Source organism: Tiliqua scincoides, chromosome 4, assembly GCF_035046505.1.
Source record: "Tiliqua scincoides isolate rTilSci1 chromosome 4, rTilSci1.hap2, whole genome shotgun sequence".
In the NCBI taxonomy this organism is placed as follows: Eukaryota; Metazoa; Chordata; class Lepidosauria; order Squamata; family Scincidae; genus Tiliqua; species Tiliqua scincoides.
The window spans coordinates 57073669-57099420 of record NC_089824.1 but is presented as its reverse complement, the minus strand read 5'-3'; the positions used below and the strand labels follow the sequence as shown (position 1 = coordinate 57099420).

Below are 25752 nucleotides of genomic sequence, written 5' to 3'. Positions count from 1 at the left end.
TATCATTGCACCCCTGCTCCCTTTCCCCACCTCTCCTTTTGGGATAAAGTCCAAGTTGGTTAAAAAAAGGGGGGGGGGCTGACCTAGGATTTAAAAAATGGTAAGGAAAGCCAGTTGTAGAAGGACAGCTTTCCCTTTTCTGTTTCCATACGCAGAGGCATGCAGTGAATATCTTGGAATGAAACGCTTTTTCTTTTCACCTTCCTGCTGACTCAAGGCTATTCTGCAAGTTCTAAAAAAACATGGAATACAGAAATTCTGGAACTATTAATTTTTCAGATTTCAGGTAGAGAAAACATGCTAGCATAAAAAGAACTGAAACTAATACATGAGCTGTGTGATACAATGTTATTCACTATCACTACGAACAGAAGTTGAGTGGCATCATGTCAGTTATCTCTTGCAGTAAGAGACGGTTATGACAGTTCATGCAGCGACGTTTCTGCATGCTGCTTTTTAAAGATTAGTTCCTGCTAAATTCTGCAGCTGCTTTGTAAGGAAGCAAGAAAACTGTGGAGTGCTAAAACCGTTTAGCAAAAGGGTCACTTCATCCAAAGCAGGTATTGCATAGGTAAGAACGATATATTGTTCTTAATAGGGTATTTAGCTGAATCGGTAAACAATGAGTGTAGTATGTAGAATGGTGGTGGAAAAGAATAATATTTAAGATTACATAAGCAGAAATGTCTCTTGTCTTTGAGAAAATTCTTTCTAGTGGTCTAATAGTAATATCATATAAAATTTTATTCTGTGAAAGATAGAAAAAGTATTTAATATTTTTAACCCCTGTGTATTGTAGAAAATAATATTGATAATCACTTGATGCTATACGCACACCAGGAAGTCACCAGTATGTGAATCATCAGGCTGGTTTTTAGACTTATAACCTATATTTAAATGTAACTGTTTCATTTATTAAAAAGCAAACTTCGTACTGATTACTCAGGTCTTTTATTTTGCCTGATAAACATTTAAACATGGCACCTCCTCATCTTAGTTGTGATTTTTCGGCAGTACCTCACTTGCTACCTAGTGGTCAGACTGGCCATTGTCCATTTTAAGATGGCAGTGGTTATAGACTATAGTGGTTATAGACTCTATGTAGATTATAGAGTGGTTATAGATTGTTAACTGTTCTGCACAGTGGGGGGGGGGGGGAAATTAGAGGGAACATTGTGTGATAGGCCATCATCCTAGCAGGAATAGGTTGATTTCTATACAGTTGGTATTCTTAAGGTACCAGAACCAAAGTTATATAAAGCATTATTCTTGTACCACGTGGCTCAATGCGTTGTTGAAGGAAAAACCACATTAATCGTCTTGGGGGCCTTCAAGGAATGGTGGGATATAGCTGTTACACATCATCTTGTGTCCAGTGGCCTTGCAACCAACTTGAATCCTAGCTAGGAGGTGCAGAGAATCTTCTAATTGCTGTGATATCATGCATATATGCATTTGTGAAAATTCACATGCTATGGGTCTTCGAGACAGAATGCTGGTATTAGGGTGTCTGTAAGAAGGGCTTTGTACTCTGACAAGCAGGAAGGACAATTTTGTACTTGTTGCAAAGAAAATATTTACTAGTTTTCTTGGAACTCTTGTTCAACATCAGTGAAGTGTGCCATTCTTGGTATGTGTTTTCTTGATAAGATAGCAGTCCTTGCTGATAAGCAGTGGAGCTTGTGATTTATTTCTGCTCTTTGGTTTCTTATGCCTTAAGTATGCTTAAAGAGTTTTTGAAAATAATTGTTCACACTCAGAGGTATCATAACTTAGCAAGGGTAAATGGACCTATTCAACCTATTTAGAAGGTTAATATTTGCAGGAAAGGGAAAAATACCTTGTATTTCACTTAAATGTTATGTTTTGAATGTTTTTTGCACAGCCTTTGTGTGTGAAAAGTGAGTCCAATTTAAGCTATAAGGCAGGACCAGCTCTAAAAGCTAATACAGGTTGAGCCTCATTATTCGTGTGGGTTCTGTTCCAAGCACTCATGTGGGTGGCAAAAAAATGCAATATAGCAAATCAATTTAAAAAACAAAGTTTCTTTGCTCCTGTGATTTAAAAACAGCCTTGCTGACCTTTGTGATGTAAGATAAGAGTCATTAAGAAGACAATCCATGAATCAGTCTTCCTCCAAGCTCTTAGAAAGGTGCTTTACTCAGCCCCTCCCTTCACCAGTGCAAAGTGATAACATCCACAAGGTCGCCAGTTCGAGGCCACCGGCACCGTGCGACCTTGGAGCAGCTGACAAGCTGAAGCCGAGCAATTCCATCTGCTCTGAGCATGGGAGGATGGAGGCCAGAATGTGAAGCCAGATCGGAATGAAACACCTTGAATGTAGTCGTTCTTGAAAGAAAGAACCTTCTTTGCAATTGTAAAAATCCCTTTTTAATAGGGATTTAATAAAGCCTGCCTATGTAAACCGCCTTGAATAAAGTCTTGAATAAAGACCAAGAAAGGCGGTATATAAATACCTGTTGTTGTTGTTGTTGTTGTTGTTGTTGTTATGTGTTCAGGGGGAAGGGAGGGGTCACCTGGAGAGAGAAGGATTGATGGATTGTCAGCCAGCTGCCCCCCCATTAAGGACGCTATTGTTAAAGGACTGTTCAGTTTTTTAAACTGATTTTAAAAGGATGCATTTTTCCCCTTCTCCAGAGATCAGCACATTCCTTCTCATTTGCAGTGGCCATTTGTGTTGAGTCAAATCCGTGTATAAAAAATCCATGTATAACAAGGCTGGACCCGTAGTGTAACTTACTATCATCATGAATTAGAACTGTCATGCAAAATGAACAGTCTTCTTCTGTTTTGAGATATTGTATAAAACTTAATTTCCATTTTTAAGAGGAAATTAACTTGCCATTTGCACGGCAATAGTCAATAATACTGTGTTGAGTAGAATTGTGTACTAGTGCTTAGTAGTTCTGTAGGGCACCATTGCCATTCCATATTTTTTAGGGTACATCTAAGTCAACGGTTTTCAAACTCTCTAGGAAAGTTTGCACAGCTGTAAGTCCTTGCGGGGGCAGGGGGAAGGCTGTCCCATCCGATTTTCCCTATCCTGCCAACTACACTAATTTGTCTTGTCCCAAAAATGTTTTGTCTCCCAATGCCCACTTTTTTGGCTAATTAACACATCCTTATCTCTAGAAACATCCTTATCTCTAGAAATAACAACAGTTGTGGTGTGCAAAGGAATGAACACAGAACTCCTTATCTATAGCAATTAACCAAATTTATTGCTATAAACACAGGCACTCCCTGCACTTCCTCTTGTCCAGAGGCTTTCCCTCCCCAAAACTCCACTTAACTTAGTGGGTAAAGGTCCAAGTCTCCATTCCAAGTCCAATCCAGTCTCCAAAGCAGAGTCGCTCCTCTGTGTCTTCTCCAGCAGAGTGTCTCCTCCAGCAGGGTCCTGGCAGTCCTCTCTTCTGTGTCCTCCAGCAGAGTCCTGGCAGTCCCTTTCTCCTATGTATCCGTCCTGTAGGTGTGGGTCGTCCCGTAGGTCTGGGTCAGGTAGCTCTTGGCTCTTTCTGAAGCTGCCTTTTATCCTGCAGCCCCCTTGTTAAGAGCAAATTAGGCACAGGTGAGCCATCCCTTCAGTCCATGTCCATTCAAAGTCCCATCAAGGCCAAATGAAGCTCAGGTGTCCATCAGTCTCCATTGGCCTTGATTGATTACAGCTGTGGAGCCAGCCCTGCCCTTCCCAGAGCTGTCAACCTGCTGTCAAAACATGGGATCACTGTCAACACCACATCATCCACCTGATGATCTTCTGATCTTCCATTACAGAGGCAGCGGGGGCGGAGGGGAAGGCAGCGACACGATCCCCAGGATTGCGCCGCTCAGGAGGGCTGCAGGGACTGGGATGCACTCACCAGTCCCTGCAGCAGCCTTGCGCAAGCGTCTGCAGGGCTCCCCAGCTAGTTAGACGTGAAAGTGGAGCGATCACGCTCCACTTCCGGTTTTGCAGAGGTGGAGCACGATTGCTCCACTTTCACTTCTGATGACCTGGGGATGCCTGCAGACCATTTAACCTTTTAGCCCCAATCTGCAGTTGCTTACAAAATAATATCCAGGTACAGTTATTGAATGAATTGTTCAAATCAGTTTTCGTAGAACAATGCAGTCTGTTACCGAACTGTGTGGTGTTGTGTTGTGTTATACTGGGGCGTGAAAGAGGATCTTAAATTGTTTCTCCCTACATTTTAAAGCGGTAGTTTCAATCAACCTTTTCTTTGCATATTTTTGTAGCCTTGAAGTATGAATTACGTGGGACAACTTGCAGGACAAGTTCTCGGTACTGTGAAGGAACTATACAAAGGCATTAACCAGGCTACACTTTCAGGATGCATCGATGTAATTGTGGTTCAGCAACAGGATGGTACATACCTCTGCTCGCCATTCCACGTCCGATTTGGGAAGCTTGGTGTCTTGCGTTCCAAGGAAAAAGTGGTGAGTATAGTAACTGATGGGGGGGGGGGGCTGTAGAAGGAAAATTACTCCAAATTTTGTCTATAATATAATATTAATATTAATCTTACACATACTTTTAAATTAAAAAAATAGTCTTTAGAGTACAATGAGAGCTTGAGGCATATTTGCAAAACATTTGTTTCCTGGTTTGGAGTTTGTGATGAGCCTCTGGGATGTGTATGTTGCATCATGGATGATCAAAACCAAGCTTTTGGTTTTTTGTCTTAGTTTGGTAACTTCTTGACAATATCATATTCAAGTGAAGCCAATTTTAAATTATAATGGATGAATAATGGGCATAAACAACTTAAAATACCCGAAGGGTCACTTGAAGGTCTCACCATCTCAATTTTACATTGTTGACAACCCTCAGTCTCGAAAGAGTATGGTATCGTGCTCTGAAAGGTGGTTCTGGAACAGCATCTAGTGTGGCTGAAAAGGCCAGTTCGGGAGTGACAATCCCTTCCACACTGGGAGCAAGTGCAGTCTGTCCCTGGTCTGTCTCCCCGACTATGGGCCTTCCTTCTTTGCCTCTTTGCCTCAGTCTGTTGGCCGAGTGTCTCTTCAAACTGGGAAAGGCCATGCTGCACAGCCTGCCTCCAAGCGGGCTGCTCAGAGGCCAGGGTTTCCCACTTGTTGAGGTCCACTCCTAAGGCCTTCAGATCCCTCTTGCAGATGTCCTTGTATCGCAGCTGTGGTCTACCTGTAGGGCGCTTTCCTTGCACGAGTTCTCCATAGAGGAGATCCTTTGGGATCCGGTCATCATCCATTCTCACCACATGACCGAGCCAACGCAGGCATCTCTGTTTCAGCAGTGCATACATGCTAGGGATTCCAGCATGTTCCAGGACTGTGTTGTTTGGAACTTTGTCCTGCCAGGTGATGCCGAGAATGCGTCGTGGGCAGCACATGTGGAAAGCGTTCAGTTTCCTCTCCTGTTGTGAGCGAAGAGTCCATGACTTGCTGCAGTACAGAAGTGTACTCAGGACGCAAGCTCTGTAGACCTGGATCTTGGTATGTTCCGTCAGCTTCTTGTTGGACCAGACTCTCTTTGTGAGTCTGGAAAACGTGGTAGCTGCTTTACCGATGCGTTTGTTTAGCTCAGTATCTAGAGAAAGAGTGTAGGAGATCGTTGAGCCAAGGTACACAAAGTCATGGACAACCTCTAGTTGCAGGGAGGTGAGTCCACATTCTGAACCATGACCTGTGTTTTCTTCAGTCTGATTGTCAGTCCAAAATCTTGGCAGGCCTTGCTAAAACGATCCATGAGCTGCTGGAGATCTTTGGCAGAGTGGGTAGTGACAGTTGCATCGTTGGCAAAGAGGAAGTCACGCAGACATTTCAGCTGGACTTTGGACTTTGCTTTCAGTCTGGAGAGGTTGAAGAGCTTTCCGTCTGATCTGGTCCGGAGATAGATGCCTTCTGTTGCAGTTCCAAAGGCATGCTTCAGCAGGACAGCAAAGAAAATCCCAAACAGGGTTGGCACAAGAACACAGCCCTGATTCACTCCACTTCGGATGTCAAAGAGGTCTGATGTGGAGCCATTGAAGACAACAGTGCCTTTCATGTCCTTGTGGAAAGATCTGATAATGCTGAGGAGCCTGGGTATACATCTGATCTTGGGGAGAATCTTGAAGAGGCCGTCCCTGCTGACCAGGTCGAAAGCCTTTGTGAGATCTATGAAGGCTATAAAGAGTGGCTGTCGTTGTTCCCTGCATTTCTCCTGCAGTTGTCTGAGGGAGAATACCATATCAGTGGTGGACTTGTTGGCTCGGAATCCGCACTGCAATTCTGTATAGACACTCTCTGCAAGTACCTGGAGCCTCTTTAGTGCAACTCTGGCAAACAACTTTACTATAACGCTAAGGAGAGAGATGCCACGGTAATTGTTGCAGTCACCCCTGTCACCTTTGTTCTTGTACAGCGTGATGATGTTTGCATCCCTCATGTCTTGAGGTACTCCACCTTCTCTCCAGCAGAGACGGAGGATTTCATGCAGCTCAGTGACAATGATCTCTTTGCAGCACTTTAGGACTTCAGCGGGGATGCTGTCTTTTCCAAGTGCCTTGCCAAAGGCAAGGGAGTCCAGGGCCACGTGAAGTTCTTCTAGGGTTGGTTCATTGTCAAGCTCCTCCAGCACAGGCAGGCACTCAATGTTGTTCAGCGCTTCTTCGGTGACTACATTTTCTCTGGAATATAGCTCAGAGTAGTGCTGCACCCAGCGTTCCATCTGCTGCGCCCGATCCTGGATGATCTCGCCTGTGGCAGACTTCAGAGGGGCAATTCTCTTCTGCGTTGGACCTAGGGCCTGCTTGATACTGTCATACATCCCCTTGATGTTGCCTGTATCAGCTGCTATCTGTATCTGGGAGCAGAGCTGGAGCCAGTAGTCGTTAGCACATCTCCTGGCAGTCTGCTGGACTTTGCTGCGAGCAACTCAGAGGACCTGCAGGTTGCGCTCACTGGGACAGGCCTTGTGTGCTGCTTGAGCTCTCCTCTTTTCCTCAATGACTGGTGTCAACTCTTCAGACTGGGCTTCAAACCAGTCTGCCGTCTTGTTGGTCTTCTTGCCAAATATGGACAAGGCGGTGTTGTAAACGGCATTCTTGAAATGTTCCCATCTGTTGGATGTGTTTGCATCGTCCGGGCCTGGAAGAGATTCCTCAAGCGATTATGCAAATTCCTCCACTTTTCTCTGATCCCGGGTCTTGCTGGTATCAATGTGAGGTCTTCCTTCCTTTTTCGTGTGGTACAGTCGCTTTGTTTGCAGTTTCACTCTGCTGCACGCCAGGGAGTGGTCGGTGTCGCAGGCAGCACCCTGATAGCTGCGTGTGATCTTGATGCTGGGAAGGCTGGAGCGTCTGGAGAGAATCAGGTCGAGCTGGTGCCAGTGCTTTGATCTTGGGTGTCTCCAAGAGACTCTATGTTGGGGCTTCGTGTTGAAGAACGTGTTGCTGACACAGAGACCGTGATGACAGCAAAACTCTAGCAGGCGTTGGCCATTTTCGTTCATCTTCCCAGTGCCGAACTGACCTAAGCAAGTGGGCCACGAACTGTTATCAGCACCAACTCTAGCATTGAAATCGCCGAGGATGAACAATGGCTCTTTTACGGAGATCTTCTTGATAGTGGTGGCAAGGTCATCATAGAATTTGTCTTTGGCTTCTGCTGGAGACGACAGAGTCGGTGCATAAGCACTGATGAGAGTGACAGGTCCTGCTGATGACTGGAGCTGCAGGGACAAAATTCTTTCACTTCCCACAGTAGGTGGGATGATGGATTCCAGCAGGGTATTTCTGACCGCAAAGCCAACACGAATCTCAATTTTATGTTCTGTGTATTATACATTACCTAGGACATTGTATGATGTCCACTGAAGAGTGGAAGAAGCAGAGCATGGATCATTTAAAGCCTTGTTCCCATGCTTCTGATTAGCCATTGAAGGCCATGTGACCTGGGAGTAGGCGATCCAACCCTTCAATCATAGATATGATGGAAAGGGGTATGGTATTTTGCTCCATCTGGTGTATCTATCTGCAGTACTTTGGGAAACAAAACAAAAAGATCACTTCAGTTGTAATTATAATGACATTTCTGCTCACATCTGAGGTAGTAGTAATGCTCAGAAGCTTTTATTCTGAATCTTACATATTAAGTGATTTCAGAGCACATTAGTTGGTGAAATCCTAATCACACTTCCGTGGGAATAAGCCCCATTGAACATGTTGTGACTTGCTTCTGAGTAGGTGCGCATAGGATTTCACTGTAAATGTTGTCACCCATATAAACTTCTAACCAGTGAACGGGTTGGTGGCTGAAGTGAATGCATGCGCTGAGAGAATAATCCCCTAGGTCTGGGATTGGCAACCTGTGTTTTTAGAGCCGCATGCGCCTCTTTCAGCCACCTGCTCTGGCTCCTGCAGGCTGTGATTTAAAGGGGCAGGACGGGTGGCTGCTGCTCTGGCTCCTGCAGGCTGGGATTTAAAGGGGCAGGACTGGCGGCTGCTGCTCTGGCTCCTGCAGGCTGGGATTTAAAGGGGCAGGACGGGTGGCTGCTGCTCTGCTCCTGCAGGCTGGGATTTAAAGGAGCAGGACTGGCGGCTGCTGCTCTGGCTCCTGCAGGCTGGGATTTAAAGGAGCAGGACGGGCGGCTGCTGCTTTCCCCTTGGGGGGGGGGAGTGGGAGATTTTGTGCTGCGGGGGAGGGAAAGGGGGGCTTGGCTGCTCCTGCCTGGGAAGATGGTGTGCTGGGGCTTCGCCTGCTCCTGTAATGCACTGTGCGCCCTCTACGTCGTGTATATGGTGAGTGTGGCTGACAGCAGCCAGGCTCCCCTCCTGGCTTCCTGCCACCCTGAGTGTGGCTGGCAAGGGGTGGGGGCGGCAGGCGGGTGGGCTTCCAGTGGGGGGTCGGTGGGGGGTGCAGAGGCAGGAGGGGGAGCCCAGGTAGGGCTGCCTGGGTGGGGGGAGGCAGGGGCAGCTCCCAGGAGAGGGCAGAAGGCGCCTACAGTCCCCTTGTGGGCATCTCCTGTGCACACAGCTGTGGGGTGGGGCTAGGCACAGTGAGGCAATGGGGATGACCTAACTTTTGTCTTGTAGGGCAATAGGTGAGGCAGAGCAGTGGGAGGGGGGGGAGTGTTGACTTTGCAAGGGTGGGTGGGTGGGGAAGAGGGAGGCTGTGGAAGGGCTTCCTGTGTAACTCCATCTTTACCTTGCTTTTCTGGGGTGCCATGGGGAGCAGGAGGGCAGAGATGGGGCTGTGAGAGCCTTAAAAAGGGGTGCTCTTTCAGGAGCAAGAAAGATGGGGGTTGACCTGGGGAAAATGAAGAGTGCTAAATTCAAGGGTGCCGTCTTAGGATGCACTGTCCCAGTGTGTGCCCAGGGTGACCAGAAGTCCTCTTTTTCCAGGACATGTCCTATTTTTTAGCCCCATGTCCTGGAAAAGAACTTAAATGTCCTGCTTTTCCCTGTGAGCAGGCAACGCATCCCCTCTTGTAATTAATAAATTATATGTAATATAGTTTTAAATTCAATAATAAGTAATTTTAAATTAGGCACATGAGATCAATAATACAATATATAATAAATATATAATCTATATATTGATCAATATATAATCAATATAGATGAGTGTTTTTAGCTTTTATTTTGTGGTCCTACATTTTTCTTCAGTATCCTACATTTTGGGGTGACTTGTCCTCTTTTATTGTTATGACATCTGGTCACCCTGTGTGTGCCTCAGAGTGCCGTCTCCGGGCCCAATCCTATCCGGTTTTCCAGTGTTGGTGCAGCCATTCTAATGGGGCATGCACTGCATCTTGTAGTGGGGAATCAGTCACAGAGGCCTCCTCAAGGTATGGGAACATTTGTTTCCTTATGCCTGGGCTGCATCAGTGCTGGAAAATTAGATAGGATTGGGCCCTCAGTCAAGATATATCTATCTTGACAATAAGTATATTGTCTGGTTAGCACAGGAAGGGGAGCTTGAAGCAGATCATAAAGGTAAAAAAAACTGTATATGCAGTGTTATCTTCATTTTAGATGTCAAAAGGGTTTTGTGGCTCCCGAGGTTTTATTTTCTCCAGAAAACGAGTCCAAATGGCTCTTTGAATGTTTAAGGTTGCCGACCCCTGCCCTAGGTCTACTCTGATTACGTAGGAGTCCTTGACCATTCCTCTTTATGGAGCGCTGCAGCTGCCTTCCATGGTTACCTTGAACTGTTTAAGAACTGTGGTGGAATGAACAATGAAATATGAATCATGTGACTCAATTTTAATTAAGATTGTTGCTCCAGACAGACATGCAAGCAAATTCTGTTCAGGTAGATGTCAAGGAATGACTAGTTCCTTGTAGTTTCAACAGTAAATGACTCTTCGCCTGCAGGCTGTATTCAGTCTATAAAGTATTACAGCATAGCCGGGACTTCACACAACTCATTTGTTCATTATTTCTTGTCCTCCTTCACTGATTCTAAAGGGGTGTGGTTCAGTCCTCTTCTGGAGGTGGCACTGTTACTTCTCTTTCCTCCTTCAGTCTCACTAACCTGAACTGGGGCATACAGGTGGTCGTGCTCCCTTCTACCACCTTTCCAAGTTCAGTCTGCTTGTGGCTGAGTTTTGTGGGGTTGGGTCAGGTGTACTTGAGCTGTGAAGATAGAGAGGCATCAGAAGGTATATTACAGTGGAACTACTGATCACTCATTTGGCTCAAATGATTTGGGGGCACAGCGGGAGTGTCTCATAGGGAAGCAGATATGATTTCATCTTTTGGATTGATTTTTTTTCTTGCAACTGCTATAATAAGCCCATTGATTTTTTCTCACAGATTGATATTGAAATTAATGGAGAAGCAGTTGATCTTCATATGAAACTGGGTGACAATGGGGAAGCTTTTTTTGTGCAGGAAACAGAAGAAATGTTTGTAAGTAATATGAGCATAAAACTTGGCAGAATCCTGTTGTGCATCTTAATGGTTTCTCCTAAGCACTTCCAGTTTGCTTACTTAGATTTTCCATGGCTGTAGCTGATTTTGTAAGTATTAGTATTTATTATTTATAACTTGATTTACACAGCATTAGAATGGCAAATAATTGTGGTGCTTAGATTGTAGAACTAGGCATTCTGCTAGTACCTGTACCTCACTTTCATTTTGTTTTTCTACTGGGTTGGTTGGTTTCATGTTGTTAGATTAAGTGCGCAATCCTAACCCAACTTTCCAGCACTGGAATAGCTGTGCCAGTGGAGCATGTGTGCATCCTGCGGTTGGGGGGAAATCATGGAGGCCTCCTCGAGGTATGGCAATGTTTTGTTCCCTTACCTCAAAGTCGCATTACCCTTGTGTTGGAAAGAGCTGGAAAGTGGGTTAGTATTGCTCCCTAATACTTATAATCGGTAATAACCTTGTTCGCTACTGGTAACTGACTGTACTTCAGGAAACAAGTCAGATACAAACTAAACTATTTCTTTGAGTGAGAATTATTGTTTAGAGGCCACTGATTGATAGCAGTTATTACTTTAGAATATATGCTGTTTACCATAAAAGCTGGATACACTCTATTATCTTTGAATTTGTATGAGTTCAGCCTTTCACCATTTGTGCAATAGGGTTGTTATTCAGAGTTACGGCTCCAAGCCTGGTTCTTGGTTTAAAGTAGGAGGCACATTGAAGAGCCATGGTTGCAGCTAGTTTCAATTTCTGCTGTAGTATTTGGATTACAAAAGAAACAAAACATCTTTCAGTTGTTAAAACCTTGGAAATGGGAAAAGTAGCAGTAAAAAGCCAAAACTGCTTAAACTTCTGTAGCTTTCTATCTGCACAAATGAAGCTGGCATATTTGTATGTTTTAGTGAATGTTCTCATTTTGTGAATGTTGACATTATATGTGAATACTAAGGCTTTCACGGCCAGCATTTGTGACACTGAAATGAACAATGTTCGGGCTGATGGAGGAGAACAGCTTTATCTGACCACAGCATAATGTTTCGCCTACTACGTGGTAGGCATTTTCAAAGGAGGAAGCTACAGCAAGCAGCTCTTCAAACTACCCAGTATAACTGATGTAACTCATGTTCTGACCTTAAAGTCCCATTAGATATTGGGTAGTTTGAAGAGCTACTTACTGTAGCTTTGTCCTTTGAAAATGCCTACCAAAGCAGTAGATGAAACGTTAGGTGAGAACAGCTTTATTCAGCTGCAGCCTATCAGGCAGATCATTAATCATTTCAGTGTCATTATAAGTGAATACTTACAATCTCATTAAAAAAATTGTAATGGTCAAAAACATGAAGACACATTTGTGAATGTTGACATCTGCCTAAGAGTGATTATCTCCATTCACTTGCACGTGCTCCAAAGAGGAGAATGTTTCTTCTGTTTTCAGGCATTCACAAAAACCTCTGGGACTGTTCACATTCAACTATGAGACAGTCAATATTACATACTGTAGTGATCTCCATAGTAGTGCTGAGACAGATCGTGTTCACCTCCATGAATCTGTGTTTCTCCCTCCTGTCTAATCACATCAGATCTTACATACGTCATGCCACTGTCATGTATGTAAGATAGTTTTAACCTGCCACAAGCAACCCAAGCGAGACCTTGATGCATACCTTGAACCCACTGTGAGTGTTTGTCTTTTGACAGACTTCTTGCTGGGCTCCCTGAAGATTGTGTGGGAGGGCAGGGCCAAACATACTTGCTTCTCTTCTTCCATGCACTCTCAAGCCCTTTTTGTGGGTAGTACCAGTGCTTTTTTTGTGTGTAAAAAAAAAAAAAAAAAAGTTGCAGGAACTCACAACTTGTTAATCTTTTATTTGTTTGTTTGTTTGTTTATAAACTGAACTTTGAGGAGTTTTGCAGCCTCAACTGGCCCCCCTTTTGGCAACTGGCAACCAACGTTTATATTTTGCAGCCATGGAGCACCTCCCCTCCTTAAAAAAAAAAAAAATTTCTTCCTCATAGGGATTTGAACCCCTAGCCTCTGGCTCCACAGACCAGCACTTTGAGCCATAGGAACTCTTAGACTCAAAATGTTTGGAACTAATACTTGAGGCGCTGATGGCCACCAACTGGGCTCAAGACCTTATATATTAGTTCTGAGCACTTTGACTACAGGTTTTCCTATAGCCCAATGGAAAGAGTGCTGGGCTGTGGAGCACGAGGTCAGAGGTTTGAATCCCTCCCTAGCCCGTTGTTTAAAAAAAAAAGGTAGAGCACTAGGTCAGAGCTAGGGGTGCCAAAAAAAAAAAAAAAAAAAAAAAACAGGTCAAAACAAGACAATGGGAGTGAAATAGGACCCCCAAAAAACAGTCACGTTCTATACATGAGTTCAAGAGGCAAAACTCAAAATAAGTAAATACAGATTTAACTGTGTTTTTCAATCTGTTTGAGGCACTTACAGAAATTCAGCATCACATAATGTCTTTTTTTTTTCCTTGACTGAAATGGAAGACAGTTTTAGGAATTATGTCCTTACCAGACAACAGCGTTTCATTTCTGTCTTGGTGGGTATCTTACAACTAATAGCACAGGATCAATCGTCTTTTATTCCATTTTTACTAGTCTAAACCCCCAAGCTGTAAACTAGCTTAAAATGAATATGCTTTCAGATTTCTTGATCTCAAGTCAGGAGAACTAACTAATGACCAGGTGTCACCTGTACCCAGTGGGAATTCAGGAAGGTTTAGATCAAGGCTACTGTTTTCCTGGTGAGACCAGGCAGTCATGGGAGTTCAGTATACATTTAGGGGAGAAATGTGGTGTGTGGTACATAACTTGGAGCTCTGGGCAGAATGGTGAATGTGACAGACTGAATCCCTAGGTTAGTCTCAATGAATATAGAATTCTGTAATTCAGAGGAAAGGGGAGATATTCCTCAGCAAAGAAGTGCATGTTCATGACACACATGTATTAGCTGTTGTTGTAGTTTGGTAATACTTATATGTCACTTTTATATACTGACATTCAAATACAATTTTAGGAAAAAGTTCCTGCACATCTGGCAACATCCCCAATAACAACGGAAGATCAGTTCTTCAAGGATACTGATGATCATTTGCTGAACTTGGATGAAAATGGAAGGATGTGTTCAAGCTCAGAAATTCCACAAATTGTGGAAGCAGAGCCTGTGTTTTCTTCTGGGTCAGTGAAGAAAAAAAAGCGAAGAAGAAGAAAATGTAAACAAGATGTCAAAAAGGAAGATCAGATCTCTGCTCCTGGAGCTGAAGAAGTCTTTGAAATGGAAATGAGCTCGGATGATGAAAGAAATACCCAGCCTCTGAAGTAAACTTTTACAAGTACTTTCTTATTTAGTGAAACCCTTAAATTATGAAAGGTTCAGTAGTTATATTTGCGTTATATTGCACAATGTGAAATTCTAAAAGAAAATTCAAGTCATCACAGGACTGTTTTGATTTTTTTTTTAATTATGTCATCTTTGGGAATTTAAACTAAATTTAAAGTAGGTGGTTTTCTCTAAGGAATTGCAAAAGTAGCTAATAGAGTAGAGGCTGACAAGGACTCCTTAATTTATCAGTAATTTTTGATGAAATCATAGTTCTTTTTTAAAATCAGCATAGTGATATCATAGGTCATTTAATTTTCCATTTTCATTATATCAAAAAATGAAAATCTCCATTAGTATATAATTGTATTCAAGCATTTGCATTTAGCATTTGTCCTTTAGCATTTGTAAGTACAGTAGGCTTGTGCGTAAAATCCTTTTGCATCTGTTCAACCTAAATGCTCAGTTGGCTCAAATAGGTCAATTCCCCTCTCTCTCTCCTTTCCATGTTCCTCTGTGTTCCCCGCCCCCCCCAATTGCACCTAACATTCCATGTTACATCTAACAATCATCAGCCAGAGGTAGTCATCCTTGGCCCTTTCGTCCACAAAGCATTAAATGGTTGTGCATATACCTGATAATGCAAGATCCCTGGTGATGCCTTTGCCGCCCTTGCAAAACCACGGCAGCATCCTGCTGGCCAAGGGTATGGCATATATTCTTGAGTTGGTATCGTCTGCTGAGTTGTCCTGCAGTGGCCAAGCAGTGCAGAGCTCAGAATGGATGTCTGGGGCAGCTTTCCTACTGTACTCTTGTCTGGGGTGTGCTGCAGACTTTGTGGCTTTTGGTGAGAACTGAGCATGCTTTAGCATCAGGCTGCTTTTTGGGGAGTTTTGTTTAACCTTTACTATATCTAGGCAGTTCCTCAAGTGTGTATATAGAAACTACTATTTTGTCTGTGGGCTGCCTCATTTTGTCTGCAGACTTGATAGGCGCTCAACTACTGGAGTTTGCTGTTAGTGTGTAAATTGCGAAGAACCAGTTCTGAGGACAGTGAAATCTGACAATTCAAAATGTTCTGTATATTGTAGCAGCTGAAGACTCCACTGTTTATAGATATTACATTATTGTATATTTTCTTAAATTAATTTCTAGTTAATTTACATTACAAATTAACTAGATGGGATGTTGTCATCATTCTTAGCTCCGCAAAGAAAACAGTCTCCAACTGGATTTGATAGTAGGTGAAGTCTCAGGGAGCAACTTCAGGTTCTATAGAAATTCCATGTCCTTGACTTTCCTCCTTCCCCAAAATGATGCACCTTGGCTACATTCTCCCAAAGACACACTCTTTAAGCCCTTTTCCCAGTTCTCAGAACAGCAGGTGAAATTGTATGACTGTTCTTCCCTATATACTGTACTGTGGCTGCTCAGTGTTTTGTGCAAACCACGGCTCTCCACACCCTGTCCTGCAGACCAGTACCCTGCCTTTCCCTTCCCCTTGTGAACAGCACTTACTGTTCCAAGGGAGAGCCGTCCTTTCCCACTGCCGATCTCCTCCAAACTGAGTTCCGGCCCGCCGCTTCCAAGTTCCGTTGCCCAGCATCCACTGCACCTGGATTCCTGGGCAGTCTCGGTGGACTGGAGCTCACTTTGGCAGCAGGGAAGGATAGTGCCCCAGCGGAACAGTAAGCGCCAGTCACGCAGGGGATGCCTTTCCTGTTGCATAGCGGTCTGCACTTTGGAGACCACTGGTGTAAACAGTGATCAGCTGTGATGCCTAAAGGAAGCAGGGCTCTGCCAAAGCCTCTGTTGCTGTACTGGCAGAGCTGGGGTTCGAGTCACTCATCCGTGTGTTGGTGGGCAAAGCCAGCATCAGTAGTCCTCCAGGTCTAGTTTGTTTGAAAATATGGCATCTAAAAATGAATTTTCAACCTGGGGCTCTTAACAACTTTCCCTTACTTTACATTTAATTTTCCTCTGAAGCTGTTGGTTAAATCCTGTTACAGTAACTGTTTCAGAAAACCCCCTTTTAGTGTAATGAATTTATCTCCATAGAAATTCCTCAGATTCTCCATCAAAAGGTGAAGAGTATAAAGAATCAACTTACCACTCAAAGGACCATTACCCTTTGTCGGATGGCGACTGGTCCCCTTTGGAGAAGTAGGTCCCTTTTCACTGTCACTCTTTCATGCACAGAATGATGGGTGGTATTACTTATTTAACACATTTCATAGTGTTGTTCTGACAAACATGACAGAAGAAAGAACATTTTTACTATTGCATCGAGGCTCTGTTCCTGTAGCTTGCTTTAGTTCTGTGGGTATGTATCTTGACATATCCTGTCCTTTGACATAAGGTTTTCAGGTTGTGCAACAGCATTTTCCATATAATGTTCAGCACTTTTGTGCTGTAGTTTTTCTCATGTCTTGAGATTGGTCCAGGCCTGCAGTTCCTGAGCATAATATTTGGAACCTACAAAGCAAGTAAAGGAAGATAAGATAGTGATGGGAAATGGATGGATAATTATAATGGAGAAATTGCTGGGTTTGCTAGTTTTCTGCCTGGCCTTTTATCTCCCTCCATGGAGTTAACTGTGCCTTAATAAATTGTGCTTGTTCTCAAGGAAAAAAAGGAGTATTAGGTTAGAGAGCAGCCTGGTTTTGGTGACCACAGTCAATGCTACTTGAATTGTGACTATGAGTTGATGTTTTGATTGGGAATCTTCAGGATTTGTTTATATTGCTGCACACCAACCTTAAGTAGAACATATTTTGCCACTTTTATTTAAGTGTGCCAATCATGAGTGCTCTGGTAAGAGAGAGAACATTTTTGAATATGGGGTGCATCTCATAAAAGCTGTTAGGTTGAGAACATTTTGAACATGATGAAGAACTCTGTTTCACATGACTAATGTTTAACTCCTTTTAATGTGATTTTAGTCTTCAGTCCCTTCTTTCTCACAGTCTGAAAACCCAGCTTGGCTTTCTGCCCTGCTGCTAAATAAGTGAAACTCTGTTGAACTGGAGAAAACTGTCCTTGAAAAGAGCTGTACAACAAATGCCTCTAAACACTACAACTTTGTTTTACTTTGACAGCCCTTTTAGCCAGCCAGCTTGTCCTAAAAGTGATTCAGAACTAGAAATTAAATCTGCAGAGAACTTGCTTAGAGGAGAGTCTCACATACAGTGGACGTGGGGAGGCTTTCCAGAATCCACCAAGGTAAAATCATTTGTAAATATGTTTTCTGGTTGATTTTTCTTAATGTAATATAATTTTATTATCCTAAATATTAGTGTTTTTCCTTGCATTGAAATGCTGCACATGTTATGAATGTTTTTCCCAGTAGAAGTAACATGAAGCTGGCACCCTCTTGTGGTACATTATCTCTCCTTTTCTAAAAGCAGCTGTATCTTGTAGCAGTATGGTAAATTATGTATCCCCAGTAGGTAGTAATCTTTACAGCTGTGATCAGGCAAAAGGAGCCATTGTACGTGGCTCCTGTTGCAGAATTCTGTGCCTCAACTATTAGAACTCAAATAGTTGCTGTTAGAATGTATGAACATCTTCATCAGTTACACATCATTTACACATACAGAGGATCTATTTGGTTGTGGGCAGTTAGTATCGGTTGAAGCAGCATACAGTCCAAGGTTCAGTCCACAATGACTGTGCTGTACAACCTCTCTACTCCAAGCTGCTTCTGTCTGCAATGAGTGTGAGCAAGGGGATGGTGCATTTAAATAGGTGTTTCAAATGGCCCCTCCCATGTTTTGTCTCTTTCAGACACATTATAGCTATATCATTTGTTATATGATAAGCAAAGGTGTTTGTTTCCAGTGAGTTAGATAGGATTACAGCCTGTCTTACTGAACAAAATGGGTTTACTTTCAAGTAAAATAAGTAGCACCATTTTCAAACACCATTTCATATTAATAAGACTTGCTGACTCCTAGTTTCTGATAGATATTGGATCTCCATAATGAGTCCTCTTAAAAACAAGATATTTAAAAAGGGATTTCATCAGTTCACCGCTTCTTCACTTGGCAATCCTGTTTTGCAGTGGCTTTGCGGCTGTGCTTATACAGTGGTGCATATTTAATTGAAGTCATTAATTGCCACAGTGACTCAGGTCTACTTGTTTTTGAGATAGTGAACCTGTATCAGGGCTGTACCGCTTTAGACTGAGGTTGGGACACGTTATTGAATACTCCTCTATACCTAAAAAACAAAGAATCTCCACATTGAAATTAAGTTGTAGAGAATTGGTATAGTCCAGGTATCAAATAAATTTGGCCATATCTTCTTCTATTTATCTTCTCAGAAGTGAATAGTTGAGAACTGATTAATAGGGAAATGAAAAGGAAAGCTAGTGAATTGAAGGCCTTTTGTTCACTTATTGAAGAAACAGGTGACAAATGGTTACTGATTGATTTGACCAGAATATTGTGCAGACTCAGAAGTGAGTCTGAAAAGAGTCTGTAAAGAAGTGAGCTTTGAAAAGAGGTTCTCGAAGGTCACTAGCAAATCTGGCTCAAATTAAGCCCTGGATAGAGAAGAAACAGGGTTTTGCAAAATTTTGCTGTAAAGCTTCACACAGTCTCTTAGTTATGAAATATAAATGTTTGGTTTAAAAGGTTGTTTTGTTTTGTTTTTTTAAACATTGGGGGGGGGGAATAGGATCAAATGACTCATTGGAAAAAAAAAGCCAAATATCTTTCTTTTTGGTTTTTTCTTTTTTTAGTCCCCAAACAGCTGTATGTCATTTTTCCAAGTTTATGTTCAAAAATTTTAATATATTTATGTGGCTAAGCAACAACCATTGTACAATATTACATTGACCAATTACAATGTATTGACCAATTGTACAATATTACAATTCTGCCTTTGAAAGGCAGAATTAATGGGCAAACAATGTGTTTTCCCAAGTTTGTTTGTTTTCCGAGTGGTAAAGACCAGAAGTGATTGTGAGGAGCTCCAGAAGGATCTCTCCAGACTGGCAGAATGGGCAGCAAAATGGCAGATGCGCTTCAATGTCAGTAAGTGTAAAGTCATGCACATTGGGGCAAAAAATCAAAACTTTAGATATAGGCTGATGGGTTCTGAGCTGTCTGTGACAGATCAGGAGAGAGATCTTGGGGTGGTGGTGGACAGGTCGATGAAAGTGTCGACCCAATGTGCGGTGGCAGTGAAGAAGGCCAATTCTATGCTTGGGATCATTAGGAAGGGTATTGAGAACAAAACGGCTAGTATTATAATGCCGTTGTACAAATCTATGGTAAGGCCACACCTGGAGTATTGTGTCCAGTTTTGGTCGCCGCATCTCAAAAAAGACATACTGGAAATGGAAAAGGTGCAAAAGAGAGCGACTAAGATGATTACGGGGCTGGGGCACCTTCCTTATGAGGAAAGGCTACGGCATTTGGGCCTCTTCAGCCTAGAAAAGAGATGCTTGAGGGGGGACATGATTGAGACATACAAAATTATGCAGGGAATGGACAGAGTGGATAGGGAGATGCTCTTTACACTCTCACATAATACCAGAACCAGGGGACATCCACTAAAATTGAGTGTTGGGCGGGTTAGGACAGACAGAAGAAAATATTTCTTTACTCAGCGTGTGGTCGGTCTGTGGAACTCCTTGCCGCAGGATGTGGTGCTGGCGTCTAGCCTAGACGCCTTTAAAAAGGGATTGGACAAGTTTCTGGAGGAAAAATCCATTATGGGGTACAAGCCATGATGTGTATGCGGAACCTCCTGATTTTAGAAATGGGTGATGTCAGAATGCCAGATGCAGGGGAGGGCATCAGGATGAGGTCTCTTGTTATCTGGTGTGCTCCTTGGGGCATTTGGTGGGCTGCTGTGAGATACAGGAAGCTGGACTAGATGGGCCTGTGGCCTGATCCAGTGGGGCTGTTCTTATGTTTTTATGTAAGTTGGTTGTTCATAAATCTTCCTATTGATGTTGTGAGGTTATGTTTTGATCTTTTGAAAAGTAAGTCTGCAGCAGCAGCTGCTGCTAATGCTGTTCAGATGAGCTGGTCTATCCTATTAATAAAACAAATTAATATAGTCAATATTTCACAATTAGGAAAGACAAAAGCTTTATTGAAATCTCTTAAGAGACTCTAGATGTACAGCATTGTACTCAAATTGGGCTGAAAAACCAGTCAGTTGTCTTTTCAATAGAATATTTTAAGAAGTTTGCTTTAATTATAGTTAAAAGCAGAATCTTAGATTCAGTGGCTTATCGATTGATCAGTTACAGGTTAGGCAGCTGTTAGTTGTTAAAGGTGAATCAAATGGATGATTTAGATCAAAACAATTTTAACAAACAATATGTTCTTTTTCAGATTAGCAAGAAAGAAAAATTGGAACATCCTAGAACAGCCACCATCACACCATCAGAGAAGACTCATTTTAGGGTCATATCCAGTGCTGATAGAGTTGAAGATGATATTTTGGTGAATAATACTGTTTGTACAGTTCTGAAACCTGAGCCAAGAACTCATCCTTTCTTGAAAGAGCTAGATATTAAAGAGCGACTTGCTCCTTCAGCAACAGAACAGGTTTTGGAAATTCTTCAAGATTCACCTGTGTTAGATTCTGGTACTCTTCCCAGCCCACTGGTGGATTCCCCATCGGAAACTAAACTACCAGCAAAACTCGATTCTCCATCAAAGAAGAAAGGTATTCTTGTAATCATTTTTCCAGAGATAAATGACAAATGTATTTGTTGGTATTGCTTTCAACTATTTAGAATTGTATAAATAACAAAGCATTGCTATGAAGTTCTAGGTGCTTTCACACATGGAATTTAAATTTTTACGTTTTTCTTATCAGTAGTACCAACAATTAAAATTACATTATGTAAAATGTGAATTCACATTAAAAATGAATCTCTTCTGCTTTTTTAACTTGCATCAAAACATGTATTTGAATAGCACAAGAGAGGCTGACACACATTTGCAGTGCAGCATGTAAAAATAACTTTACAGAAACCAGATGAGATATTTGTTAAATATTATAATAATGAACTAGAATGAACTTCATTTATGTGGAGATGTTACCATTGAGGATTTATATAAGATAAACTGTTTGTACTGCATTTTTAGTTGCAGAATAATGTATGTACCTAAATCAACACTTTTTCAGGGGTACATAAGAGAAGCCAGCACCAAGGGCCAGATGATATATATTTGGATGACTTGAAAGCCCTGGAACCTGAAGTTGCTGCTCTTTATTTTCCCAAAAGGTATTTCAGACGTGGCAGGTTACTCTGAGTATTTAACAGTGAAACATTCAGGAATCTAAAAAGCAATTTCTTAACTTACAACTGGATTGAGCCCAAATTGAATAATATATTATGTCTTGTTTAAAAGGGGAAAACACTTTCTTATAAAGAAAGGCGTAAGAAGTTGGATCTTTTTTAGTTTAGACAGCTGTGTAAGAACCTAACAAGAGCTTACAAAAGTAGGAAAAAGTGAAAGGAAACAATAATTTTCGCTGTTGCAAAGCATGAACATATATTTCCATCTCAGGATATTGATTGGTAGTTGATTGAGGAAGTATTCTAGGATTAACAAAAACCTTTAAGTTTAAAAGAAGAGTTACGGCTTCTACACATTTACTCATGACACAGAAAACATGAAAACTTGAGTTAAACATTCTGGTTTAACTAGAAACTGAGCCTTAAACTTCATTTGCACAGCATGTAAAGTATCACATATTGTGCTTGCTTTCAGCTTGGGTCTGTGTAACCATACTTCCTCTTGGTCTTTCATCCTCAAGCCTCTCACAGTTTAGGGAAAATTGAATCATTAAAGAAGAACATAACATGCATTTTGAATTGCCATGTCATGCATTTTGCTATCACTACAGGTTTAGCAGCTCCTGACAGCTTCATAGTGTGCTTCCTGCAAGTAGGCTTTTTAGAACACACACTATGGCAAATGCCCAACCACCCTGTGGTGGTGGTGCAAACAGCTAATTAATGCAGTAACTACCACATATGTTGGCAACCATCACAAAACCTATTCAGCATGCACTGCTAGGACTGGAACTCTTTCCGTGCAGAGTGGAGTTTTTGACGGCAGCCCATGCTGCAGAGGTGATGCAAACATCATGTGGCTTTAAAAACAGATCAGGTAACTTTTTTTTATAACTTTCATCCTGACCAGCATTATCTAATGTTGCATCAATGTTCCAAAGCAGTAGAGTTCTAATGATGGATAGAAATGAACAGGTGTTGATTATCTCATGGTGCCCTGCTTGGCACCTGGAAGCAGTATTTGTCTCTTTAACCCTTATGGTTTAAGATGGTGTTTCTCAACCTTTGTCCCCTGATGTATCACTTCTCACAGTCTATCTTAAGTTCCACCAATACCTGTGACTTAAGTATCACCTAAAGCCTGGGACACCCCTTCCAGTCCAGCCCTTCCAGATGCTTCCTGGGAACGGGGAAGGCAAGTGCTCTTAATCACTGGCAGCTCACTAGCTGATTGTCTGCAGCATTGCCGTCAATCAGCTGGTAAGGGATAGCTTGCCTGAGTCGGAAGCTGATCCTCCTGCCTGCCTGAGTCGGAAGCCAAAATTGGGCAGCAGAGGCAGAGCTTTCTGAGGAGGATCAGCTTTGCATACCACTGGACAGCAGCTCAGACACCGCCAGTAGTATGTGTACCACTAGTTGAGAAATGCTGGTTTAAGATAACATTTAAGTTGCTTTCAACTTTCGTGCTTGTAGAGCATGCTTAAAAAAACCTCATGCTTCAAAAAGCATGGAAAATTTGAGTTGGCTACCTTAAATTCTGTACCCTGTGAAAGCAGTAAAGACTGTGTATGATCTTGTGTGATGTTGGCTTTACAGAGTAGATTTGAGGTACCCATACATTGTTTTGATAGTTCGACTCAATATTGAGCTGGAGAGGGATGCATCTAGGCAGAAATTCAAGAAGTGAAATTTCCCCAGTCACTTGCTAGAAATAACTGATGAATGCCTGATATATCTGCCCCAAATGCCACCTACTACTGTACTAAATTCCAGATATATCCCAGTGGTGTCAACTAAGGCAGTGTGGTGGAACGCACAAGTAAAACCATTCAGACCTAAACAAACACATCCTCCTTATAAACTTGCAGTCATCCATCATGGAATTGCATATTGCCTCCCAGTCAAGTACTAATTTAGGTGTCCTTTGGCGTACGTTGCCTTGATTTTATAATGAATACAATTTTCATAGCTTATAATGATAGAATGCTGAGATATGCTTATCTTGCCTTAAGTATACAGGGAATATGCAAAGTAATATTGCCTAAGTCGACAAATCAGTTCTTATTGTTCTTATACCTGAAAGATCATAATCAAAACTTCCCAGAAAAAAAACAGTAATAGCAACAAATTGTGAATTCCTCTGATTGCTAGAGACTATTACTTTATGCTCCTTTGTGTAGTGTGCTTTTCTTTGCTTATAAGAGAACTATGTATTCCAAAACCTGCTTCTCTTGTCTTCAGTGATTCTGATCCTGGTTCCAGACAGTGGGTGGAGTCCGATACTCTGTCTGGTTCTCAGTCACCACAGTCGGTGGGAAGCGCTGCAGCAGACAGCGGCACGGAGTGTATGTCCGATTCTGCTATGGACTTGCCTGATGTCACGCTCTCTCTTTGTGGAGGTCTAAGTGAAAATGGAGAGATATCTAAAGGTGTGTATGAAGCCATTTTCTTCTTAATAAGATGTTGATGCCTCTATTTTTAATATCATAATTTAATAGACATGATTGTTCCATGAACTATCTGCAGCATCAAATTCTAACATGTGTCATATGTTAGCTGAGCCATGTTTGTTGCTGGCTGCTATGTGTACTGCCTGCTTTTGCTATAGCTGGGAGCTTCAGAGTAATCTGTGCTGCTTTGAGGTCTTGCTTGTCTACAACGTGCTCAGTTGATTGAGATTTATTTCAAGCTGTCAGGCTGAGAATTTGACTGTTAACATGTTTTCTTTGGTTTCTTGGTCTTTAACGCCACTGTGCACATAAGTGTGAAAAACTGACTTGATACACATTTATCTGTGTGTTGCAGGGAATTTCACTGATGAGATCAGCAAGCCATCTTCTTTTAAACTTACAGTGGTACAACCTTCAGAAAACTGTTTTAAGACATAATTCCTAAGTTATACTTTTAACAAGAGGGTACTTTTACTAAGTGAACGTGTTTTTAGGATAGTTAAGCCATTTTAGAGACAAATTGCTTTTAGATAGAGGCAGAAAGGCATTTGAATGACAGTTGCAACAGAACTGTGCCATTGTACATTCTTTTGGAATCTTTCTGTTGAATTGGATACTCAGCTGAACACTCCTGCTATTATCTTGTGAGATTATGGTGGTATAATTGTGACAAAAGCTACAACCATCGCCACTTTTCTTAATTCCTGAGAGTAAAATAAAATTAGTTTTAAATTATTAACCCTCCCCTCCACACACGAGTCATTTGGTTTCTCCTGATACATGTGTATTGGTATCTGTTTTTGAGCCCTTTTACAAACTGGACTAGGAAGCATGAATTAAGAGCACATGTTACATTTGTCATGCTCAGGTTGGGCAGCTGCGGCCAGCTTCATAGTGTGTTGCGTGCAAGTTGTCTTTTAGAACACACACTATGGCAAATGCCCAATTGCACCCTGTGATGGCCCAAAAAGTCTTTCCCATGATAAACTATCCTCCCTCCAGCCCATCCCAAGATCTCCTGGCATCTGAAATGGCATGCCAAATGCTGCATTTGCAAAAGGAGCATAATGATTTTACCTACAATCTAGCTCCTCCTGTATATCAGGAAGAACATAAATATTTTAATAAACTGATAAAATATCCTTGTTTTGCAGAAAAATTCATGGAGCATATTATTACTTATCATGAATTTGCTGAAAATCCAGCACTTATAGACAATCCTAATCTGGTAATAAGGATATACAACAGGTAATATTCCCTGAATTTTATTTGTTTATTATTAAATTGCAATAAATTTGATTGGTCAAGGTATGTATATTGTTGCCAACATTCTATTTTCTTTTGCCCTTTCTTAATAATGCTTTCACACCCCAAAAACAAGCACCGCAGACACTCACCTATAAGTGGATCCCACAGATAAGTCGAGGGCAGGTTTTGAGCCCAAATCATGGAATTTTCTATGACCCATGGATAAGTTGGGGGTCAAACTTAGGGGGGTGTCTGACTATAGTTTTGTCTGATTTTACCTGAAGCCAGATCCTGAAAAATAACCTTCCAGTAATTGTTACCTAAAAACTGTACAGTTTCTAATTAATTAAAAATACAATAAAAAATCATAAGATGCATTTTTGTTCATTAAGTTTTAAAGTTGTGGTCTTCTTTAAACATTTGTGTAAACACTGTCAAAGTAAGTGTTGTGCCTGTAAGCAACATACCAGTAGAACCATTAGTCAGATCCTTCTTTAAGGTGCCTGGTGTGTGAAGCCAGAGGCTCTA

The 25752-nt window shown here is 41.9% G+C and overlaps 1 protein-coding gene across 2 annotated transcripts in view; it reads left to right on the top strand.

The window, feature by feature from the left end:
- Positions 1–25752, top strand: part of LPIN2 (lipin 2) — a 50426-nt gene that overhangs the window by 7252 nt on the left and 17422 nt on the right. Inside the window, exons 1-10 of one of the 2 annotated variants that reach the window (XM_066623940.1) lie at positions 504–571; positions 4258–4458; positions 10800–10895; positions 13954–14255; positions 16315–16419; positions 17355–17478; positions 20610–20946; positions 21412–21511; positions 23768–23955; positions 25131–25224. In XM_066623940.1, coding sequence (XP_066480037.1) covers positions 4267–4458; positions 10800–10895; positions 13954–14255; positions 16315–16419; positions 17355–17478; positions 20610–20946; positions 21412–21511; positions 23768–23955; positions 25131–25224 — 1538 coding nt within the window. In that variant the 5' untranslated portion in view covers positions 504–571; positions 4258–4266. Of the gene's footprint in view, positions 1–503; positions 572–4257; positions 4459–10799; positions 10896–13953; positions 14256–16314; positions 16420–17354; positions 17479–20609; positions 20947–21411; positions 21512–23767; positions 23956–25130; positions 25225–25752 lie in introns of those variants that run through there. The other variant, XM_066623939.1, reaches the window with a different exon arrangement.